At 41.6% G+C, this 10,000-nt stretch overlaps 1 protein-coding gene across 10 annotated transcripts in view; it reads left to right on the top strand.

The window, feature by feature from the left end:
* Window positions 1–10,000, top strand: part of EBF3 (EBF transcription factor 3) — a 119,457-nt gene that overhangs the window by 71,797 nt on the left and 37,660 nt on the right. For 5 of the 10 annotated variants that reach the window (XM_059821453.1, XM_059821456.1, XM_059821448.1 and 2 more), the window contains 2 exons: window positions 4,089–4,170; window positions 7,159–7,276. In XM_059821453.1, the coding sequence (XP_059677436.1) occupies window positions 4,089–4,170; window positions 7,159–7,276 (200 nt within the window). Of the gene's footprint in view, window positions 1–4,088; window positions 4,171–7,158; window positions 7,304–10,000 lie in introns of all 10 variants that reach the window. The other 5 variants (XM_059821454.1, XM_059821446.1, XM_059821451.1 and 2 more) reach the window with 1 other exon arrangement.

The raw sequence follows: 10,000 nt of genomic DNA, 5'->3' as shown, positions 1-10,000 counted from the left end.
AGAATTATTGGAATAATGCAAAATGGTGCTGGCAGGGCTGATGCAGTTTTCTGTCCTCTGTCCGGTTGGAGTCGTACATTGGGAAGATCTTATTTGATAAAGGGGTGGAGGCTGCTTGTCACTGCAGGTTTCGGATGACTTCCTTACCAGAGATCCTCACCTATCGACAGGGCAGATTTTGGGTTAGGGTGTTGTCGCCAGGACACTCGTATTCAGTATCTGAAATAAAAAGAATTAAACATTTACTTCCTGCCGAGGTTTATTTGCATGAATGACGCTTCTGTTTGGGGTCTGGTGGAAATACACTTTACTAATGAGCTTTCTGGGATGTAGTAGTTGGTTTTCCACCACAAACATTCCTTTAGCCAAACAGTATTTGAATCGCACCAAACTAAAGCCACCGCTTGTGCGTGTAATACCAAGTATTTTCTTGCTGGTGTTGAAATTCAAGTACAAAAGTCTTTCTGGTCTATTTGCTACAACACCTCCTCTCCAAAAGGTTAAAAAGAGGTGAAAAGGATGAAAAAGCACTTGCAGGATTTAAAAATTCTTCTATGGAAAAACCATCTTTCATATCACAAAAACGTCTCCTGTAGGTTGTTATGTGCATAAGGTGGAGGCTTAAGAGCAGACGCATTTGCAGATGAACTGCTTTTACTAGCTTCTCCGAGACATGACATTTGTTCAGAAGATTAGCCAGGTTGTAATGTGTAGCATAATTGCACTGTGCGGATGTCCCAGAAGTGAAAACCTAATTGCTTGACAGGCCTATAACTTTGTGGTACGCTCTCACCTTGTTAGGTCCTTTTCTGATGCAGTTCAAATGAAGTCTGGCCGCAGGTGTGCCTAATTTACCTCGCAACAGAACGTGTTGAGTTTAATTGCACAGTGGTTGTTAGGAAAAATTGGTGGGTGGAATATCAAGTGACTTACTGTACGGGAATGGCAGATGGGCGTTGAGAGGCATCGTGAGCTAAGTGTATAGGTGAGGTGAGTTAATAAAAGATGTAAATTTTATCTTAAAATAGTGAAGTCTTGTGGTAGGTAATACATTTTAATTAAGATGGTAGCAGTCCCCTTTCTAGCAGTGTGAAAAAATCAGAGCAAAGGAACATCACAAAGACTGCGTTTTTCTCCATATCAGTATTTTGGGAACGGCTTCGTATATTTGGGAAGGCTGTTCGCAAGACTGTATTTACTAAAAAGTCTACAATCTGTGCGTATAATACAAAACATAGCAGGGAGAGGCAAATCTAGCAAGGCTTGCATTCTCATTCTGTTGGTAGCAGCGAAGTTTGAGACACGACCAAACCGAGCTCCAACCCAGCTCCTCGCTTCTTACTGTGTCGCAGCGATCTTGTCTCGGGAGCGCAGGGCTTGCAGAGAAAGCATCTGGCCCTGTTCCCTCTGCCGTAGGGCTGGGTTCGTAGCGCCCACGAACCGAACGGTCCTTGTTGGTCAGCCGAGAGGAACGATCAAGTCGATCGTCTTCGCCTGGCAAGCTTTGAGAAATGGCCTGCCTGGGAATACGGTTTGTACTTGTGTGGTCTTCCTCTGAAAATCTTGTATTGATGCCACCTGTGCTCCATGAACTCTCCCAAAATAAAGATTAAAAAAGAAAATAAAATATCTCAGGATCAAGAATGCAGCAGAGATGAAATACAAGTGCTGCCTGTGTTCACCCCAGCCTTGTGGCTTCAGTATTTAGCCCAGTGCTCAGGTTCTTCCTGGTAAACTTGAAGATGTCTAATTCCACCAAGCATGGGTCTTTTTCACCAAATAATTGAACAAATAGCAGTTCCAGTTGATGTTTAGCGAAAGGGTGCTTAACGGCCCTTTTTTTGACCGGATGTGAGCTCTCTGTATAGAAACAATTCATCATGAATGCTTCACGTTAAAAACAACCCACGAGGAGCGATACTTAGCATTCCTAGTGCGCAATTCATGGGAGAATTTCAGAGCAATTTACAAACATTAGCTCAATAAGCCTCACAACACCCATTTGAGATCGGAAAAAAAATAGATAAGATACTCCTCTTCAGCCTGGCTGTGGCACTAGGGAGCTGTAAAGCAGGAGGCTCTTCCCAGCTCCTGACTGGTCCTGTCACCAGTGCCTGGTGGTCCTGCACTGATGTGGGCATCAGCTGGTGCTTGCACACCGTCACAGTCCATGCGGTAGAAGGTGTGCAATAAAGAATAGGGGTATGACAGAAATGCCATTACGTTCAGCCTATATTCAGCTGACCTGGAGATCAGAAGTATCTTAAGCCCCCCCCCAAAACAAGGCAGATAAAATTAGGGTGAGGGTGTGGCTAACAAAGAAGCAGTTTCATGGAGTCGCTAATAGTGTCCCTGCAACAGTGTGCAGAAAACCTGAGCTCAAGTGAACATCCGAGCTAGGAGATCACATCAACAACCCCGGAAATCCCGCTCTGTCAACTCGACAGCTAAAACCCCTTTACGCATTTTGGGATAGGAAGTTTTAAAGAAACATGCGTTCAACTGACCCGACAGTATCCATTTATTTATGCAGTTTCAGTTAACCTAGTTGTTTCCCTGCTTGCCTCTCTGATACGAGAGATCGCTCCTTCAGCATTAGCACCCTGTATTAATATTAGGGTCCTGCTCTAGGTTTAACTGAAAAGGAAGAGCTGTGATTAAAAGCAGCAGTTTGTGATATGGGGATACTCCCACATTGCTCCTGTCCGACCCTCGATGCTCCGCAGGAGCGAGCGCAATGCGGTGCAGCCACGGTCGTACTTTCTATCGGCCGCGGTTGGGCCGTGTGGGGTGCTGAAGAAGGGAAGAGGCGCCTGGCTTGCCTCCTGCCAGGAATGCTGTTGGCACATGGAAACTTCTGTGAGGTGTATGCAGCGAGAATAGTCACAGTCACTTTTAAAGATTGACATGAATAAACAATAATTCTTCATATTCTAAATGTAAAAGCTCTGCCTAACCTGGCTATTCAACATGCATGAAGTTGAGCAGCACAAGCTGCTGGGCTGGCGCATCTGAGAAACTCTGGGTGAGGAGTAGGTCCTGAGCTTTGCTTGTCATTAGCTGTCAGTCATTAGCCAAAAATCAGACCCAGAGAACATTTTTTAAATTACGAAATGTGAAAACATAGCTCTATAAAGAAAAGAGGCGTTAGGCTGTGAACATCCTCCTGTACGAGGGCAGGACGGCGAGGGTCCCCCCATCTTGCATAGCCTGGAGGGTGGAGACATCGCATATCAGCTCGTTCCCCAGCAAGTACAGGAGGGTGGGATAAAGGAATCTGCACCTTTCCAAGCTTTTTGCCTTCCTATAAGTGCTTGCTGTGTTCCCGGGAGGCAGCGTTGCTACAAAAACGGTTGTTGGGAGATGCCTAGATGATAAGGGTTAGTCCTAAATAATCGCTAGTTGCCGCTCAGCAAAAATAAGCTGGATTTCCATCCCTGGGTAGAGTGACTCCTCACAGTTAAAGGCTGGCAAAGGTTGAAGAGGTCATAAGGCAGGGCCTAATTTGCCATGTTCCTTTCCTTTCAAAAACAATGAGGGAACCGGGGCCTTGCCGGTGGGCAGATCCCGCCTGGATCTCCCTGGAGTCAGCAGGAGTTGGATGGAGTCCCTTTGAATAGCGAGAGTTTCCAAACCGGAGGCAAAGCCAAGTGTTTTTCAGAAGATTGATCATTCATTACCTTGGAATTTTTTGACATAGAGGTCATTACTGCTAATATAAGTTGCGAAAAAATAAAACGTATTAAAAAAATAGCGACAAATTCTCATCTGGTGTAAGTCATTGCCTTTGAAGTCAATGAGTCATTGAAATCAACTTTCCCACACCGAGCTAAGGATATGGCCTGGAGTCAATACATTTGTAGTTGTTGAAAAATTAAAAATATAAATTCGCCTTTCCCTGGCAATAATGTTCTGTTTACGACAGAGATCTTATGCTTTAAAATAAGTTCATTAACTAATAGGAAAGTAATATTTCACTACCAGTATTCTTCTGGGTATAACTATTTATGATTAAATTTTATTAAACTTTTTAAAATTGGATTTACATTTTGATGAATCTAATAGATTTCAATTTTGTATTTTTATAGATTCTTTCTAAAGTTTTTCCTCAAGTGCAATCAGAACTGTTTGAAGAATGCAGGCAACCCGCGAGACATGCGAAGATTCCAGGTACAGATCCCTCTTAAAGAATAAACAATATATAAAAGACTTACTCGCGTCTTCATCTTGAACTTTTTTTTAAGAAAAAACAGTATCGGTGCTTCTACGTAGTGTAGTTCCAATGCTGCGTGCCTTTAAAAAAGATGCTGTCGCTATTTTGCATTTTCCCCTCTTAATTTAAATGCTGGTTCTTGAGACTCACCGAGTTCTGCAGTGGACGGTAATGGATCAATGCTGAAGCACGTGGGTCTCTCCTCAGAAAGTATTTCCACAGTTTTCCTTCAAACTAACACGTTGCGTTGTAGTGTGGCATGTGCTCAGACCTGCAGAGGTTTTACATATGTAGACCAAGTAGTCTTACTGACAGACATGACCATGGAGCGCAGTGAAGTTTGGATCTCACACAGGGGCTTTTCACATTCACAACCTGTAAATCCAACAGCGGTGGTCCAGCCCACATGTCTGTTGCAATTGTGTTAGAAAATGTTTAATACCTCACTTTCTCCTTACAGCTTTTGAAATACCCTGTGGTGAATCATAACACTACAGAGAGACAGCTGACGTGATGGACAAACGATTTCCTCCCTATTCGGGGTCATTGGAAATGCTTGTTAGGAAATATATGCTTTTTATTTCAAAATATTTCACAATGATTCATGTTTGAGACTAATAATAAACTAGTACTGAGATGTTCAAAACTTTCTTATTTTTGAGAAGAATAACTTGTGGTTAAACTTGATAGCAAAACATGTGACATCTGTTTTCATGCACAGCCAACCAACCGGTGAAGCCAGAACCCTTGAGCCAGCCAACAGAAAAGATCTGTAGCTGGAAAAAATATTTCTTCAAAACAATTGAGCCAAGCTTCCATTTTTCATGCATCTCAGCTTCACGTGGCATTGGTGATATTGATCCATCTGAACAGAACAGAAGGTCAAACCTGGAATGAGTGGAAATGTCCTCTTTGTCTCACCGATGACTAAATGAAGCATCAGTCATGAGTGATCTTGTGGTCGACAATGGAGCCAGTAGGCACTAGAAAGACTTTCCTGGGTCTCTTTAGCTAATCTCTCTGCCTCTCAGAAGGTTTAACTGGATTTAACAATATGTCAGATCTCGAACAATATTTTTAACTGGTTTCACTGTTTCAGCACCTTTCTTTAGGTGCACTGCAGGAGTAAGCTGTTATAACAAAGCATAGCATGTCTACTTTCTTTTGCTGAACTACAGTATTTTCCCTTGGTGACTGACCTATATATACATGACAGAACAAAAATAGTTGTCGTTTTTATATACACCTTTCTCTGTCTTTTTAATATACCCTGTTCTAGGAACCAAATCCAGAAATCTTTGCTGAAAATCACACTTGCATGTTTTGCAATATTTCTTAAAGTCTGCGATTCTCATTAAAAGTGAAAGCAGATAGCCCAGCGGCCTGGCAGCAGCTCTGCGGCCGAGATGAGCGTGCAACCTCAGCACTCTCCAAAGTGGATGTTGACAAGAGTGAAAGTGTCCACTTCTGGGAGGAGAAAGGTGGGGAAGCAGAGCAGCCTGGCAGAGAACTGCCCTCGGGCTGTTCTAAAGGGTATCGCAGATGGCTGTCTCAAAGGAGGCAGGATACAGAGAAAAGGTGCTGTGATAGCTGAAAGCTAATTATGGGTTGTGAATAGGAAACAGGATCAGAGGTGAGCCAAAACATAGAAGCAGACAAGAATCTTCTTCTGATGCCTTGGCCCATCTCTGTGCAAAAGGAGGCTAGTTTTTCCCCTTCCGTTTTTGTTCATTGAGTGTTTGGGTATAGGAGCTGGTGTGAGAACCCCAGCAATCATTTTTGTTATACCCCGAAGTAAAATAAATGGAAGGCGAAAGCTAAAATTTGTACTAGCTTTTGCCGCCGTCGCCAGTAGGGTAGATAAGGCCTAACTTGGCCAATGACTTTAAGGACTCTTCTAATGTTAAACCCCAAAGAAAAGGAAGTGATTACTTCATTTAGAAAATCTGGAACCCACACCACAGGGCCCATGCTGGAGTATTTAAATAAGATGCAAATGTCTGTCTGGGATAATAGCGATCGACCTGTGAAGCTGCGTTCCACACAAACCCGGGCGCATCTCACAGTTTCCTCTGTGGCTTGTGTTCATGCGATATCGTTTCCGGAAGGAGTTTCACATCTCCATTGTGTAGGTGTTTTTATCGGGAAGGTTGTGCGTTTTGCATATGTTCCTTTTCCATTTTCTACTGAGAAGCAGCTGGAAGCCAAAGAAGGCCCTATCCATCATCTCTTCTATGGCCGGACTCTGAACCTGGACACAAGAATAGGAGCCTTTCACTCAAAAATAAAGGAGGAAATTCCATTGACATACCAGGGTCAATCACCATCCAAATGAACTTGAGAAGGGATACTTTTCATGGATTGAAAACACTTTCACTATTCATATTCAACTCGGTCTTTTCAGATGCAAAAAAGTTCATTATCAGACATTAAATGTAATTGTAAAACTGACCTGGAGATCATTTACTGAAGAAAAAATGAGGAGTTACGATGGTTCCTGATTTATTAAGCTTTTTTTATTTGGAATCCTCGCAACCCTTCATTTGAAGACAGTCTCAAGTGAACAAATTTTAATTAGATAAACTATCTAATCAATATATCAACAGATCAATCAAAACAGCAGCTTTTAAAATGAGTGGCTAGAGGGGTGTTTCTGAAACTAATGGCTAGAAGAATATTTCCCTGAATTGAATTCATTTGTTAGCATAATAGGAGATTAAACTCTAATTAGTGTAGCAGGTTCTGAAGAGGAACAATTGTGAGTTAAAAATCACCAGTGTTAGCCACATAAACAAAGATGTATTCATAGTTGTCATTCACTTCGTTTAAAGCGAAAAGTAACAGGCTGTGATGTTGTTTTGTCTTAAAAGCAGATCTGATTCTGTAGCTACGGTTGTGGAAACATGCAGGATTTTTTAAATTCCGGGGTTTGTTTTCTTTTTCAGGTTGTTGTATCAACAACAGTCAATGTGGATGGCCACGTGCTGGCTGTCTCAGACAACATGTTTGTACACAACAATTCCAAACACGGGAGGCGGGCTCGCCGCCTTGACCCCTCAGAAGGTACGGCCCCTTCTTATCTGGAAAATGGTAGGCACACATTTACATGTCTTTTTTTATTTGCAATGCCTTTTTTTTTTTTTTTTTTTTTTGCACCATACTTTATGTTGATACACTACTACATTTACTTTTACATAATTTCTTCTCTCATCCATCAAACCACCCATTAAAAAAGTCCATTAGTATTTTTCAGCCCTTGTCAACCAGAATACGGTCGCTCCTGAATTTGCTTCTGACTTCTTTCTTTATTTAATACTTACAGTTTTGCAGTCACAACCGATTTTTCATCTTTTTCTATTTATTTTTTTTTCAGCCTTGTTTTGCTTGCAGCTTTTTCTTGCTATTTAATTTGACTTGATTTTATTTTGGCTTGTCATATTCCTTGATCCAGAGGTACAGTCTCAGGTTATGTATGCAAGTTTAAGTGGATGGTAAAAACATGACCGAATCTGTAAAGAATTTACTGTGAGGTCAATTTCCTGTGGCTGGGCCGTACTGCAGATTACGGCAGGAGGGGGTTTGTATGAGAAAAACAGCAGAAAATGTTTTTCTTCAGACTGACTCAATGTGATTGACTTCTTGCCTGAACTGCTAAAAGAAGATAGTCTGAGATGAAAAGGAGAATGGAAAGTGTCTCTGAAAATCCAGAATTGTGAAATACTATCTTTCTGGAGCCCATCAGCCCCCGAATCACTCGCACGCTATCGCAGCTGCGCTCGCACACGGGCACATATGTATTTATTCTCCCACAAAGCCCAAAATAATAATTTAGTTTTAAATGTCACTTTGCACTGTAAAATACACCAACATAAAGATAGACAATGGCTTTTAGGTAACCTGTTCATTAATAAAATTAGAATAGAATGGAATGGAATGGAATGGAATGGAATGGAATGGAATGGAATGGAATGGAATGGAATGGAAAGGAATGGAATGGAATAGAATTTTTCGGTTGGAAGGGACCTAAAATAATCGTGTAGTCCAACTGCCTGGCCACTTCAGGGCTGACAAAAAATTAAGTGCATAGGGGTCAAATATATCTTCAGTTCTTAAAGAGATAGAATCCTCAAAACCGCTGTGAATTGACGTAGGGCTGCTTGGCCAGGCCATGCACATCAGTTTCCATTGGACTTCTCTTGCGAGTTGTTACTAACGTATTGACAGGATCATGGCTTTTTACACTAATAAAATTAATTAAATAATAACAGAATACTAAGCTGCTAATACAATCATTGTCGTTTTACGTTTCAAATAGCATTTACCAATGGGCACACAGAGAAATGAATGAGGCAAGCAACAATTATCAGAAGGAAATACAATCTAGACAACAAAAAATGGAAGACGATTTACAAATCTGCTGCAGTCCACACACACAAAACTAATTTGTTTTTCTGCATTAATAACTAAGGTATAAGAGAACAAAAATATAATAATTAAAGGTCGCCCTGAGCACCAGAGTCATTATGGTCTATGACGTATTGTTTATCTCTTTCATATGCACTGAAAGTAGGTGTGTGTTTTGCCTAGCAACCGTCCCTAATGAGGTTCACAATTAAGAAGGCTGAATCCTCTCCCCTAGTCCTCTCCTTCCCCAGAGAGCGAGAACTAGCAACATTATAGGTTCAAGTAAGCATGCTCAGCCCTGTGGTGTTAGGTTTTAGTCTAGGTCCAAATTCAGCCTCTTCTAATGAGCTATTATGATCTTAGCAAAATACAAGTATTTATTTTTGTAAGCTGCATGAAAAGAATTTGACTCTAAGCAGAAAATATCACTTAGGAAAATAAAGGCCACTTTTACATGCTACAGAAAATCTACATAAATGTCACTAACCAATAGCTCCTCTGTGCGATATGTTAATTGATTTGCTTTATTTAAATGTTAAAAATAGAGTGCCAAATCCTCTTTGCCTAACCTCCCATAAATGCTTGTTCAAGTAAGATGCACCATTGCAAATGAATGTGAAAATCTGAACGCTGCTTCTTGAAGTCCTACTTCTAATAACCATTATAACAAACTAAATAACTAAAAGTAAACACCCCCGTAATAGGGCAACAGAGCATCAAAATGCCCTTGAATGTAAGCGAGAACGGCAGAGCCAGGCTTTTAAACACACGGAGTTGAAAGTCGGTGGATTCAGAAGTGCTCCGCATCCTCACGCGTCGGGCTGCACTCCCCATGCGCTTAGGCAGCGTGAGGAAAATGAGCGTCACCGACTGGTTCCGCTCCCACTGAAATCAGCCCCACAACCTCTCCGGATTTTAGTGGAGCCCGAATAAGCTTCAGCCTCTTAAAACGGCAGAGAAAATTCCCGAAATTGTAACCTTGTGTACTTGAAAATCTTTGTTTCCTTCTGCTCGGGGTATAACACTAGATACTGATACCCTGCTTAAAATGATGGCGGTTTACGTCATGCTTCAAGTTAGTTGTGTCCCCGTGCCCGTCAAGTCGTGTCTTCCATCTAGGATGGTATGCTTTGCATTAGTAACACATTCTTTAAAGAAAAGTGCCCGCTAAAAACCACAGATATTTACTTCTCTGTAGCCTCTCCTTGCTAACACCTCATTATCCAATCATCTAATATTCACCAGCAGTATATACACACACTCGCAGATCGTTTCCAAGTAAACTAATTCCCCCTGCTGCTACTGTGGAAGGTTGCCATTGAATCCTTTGAGCTCACAAAAAGCACGGCAAATTATTTACAGTAGTTGAATACAACTGGAGGA

The sequence above is a fragment of the Gavia stellata genome, chromosome 9, assembly GCF_030936135.1.
Source record: "Gavia stellata isolate bGavSte3 chromosome 9, bGavSte3.hap2, whole genome shotgun sequence".
NCBI classification, from domain to species: domain Eukaryota; kingdom Metazoa; phylum Chordata; class Aves; order Gaviiformes; family Gaviidae; genus Gavia; species Gavia stellata.
This window is presented reverse-complemented; position numbering and strand designations above follow the sequence as displayed.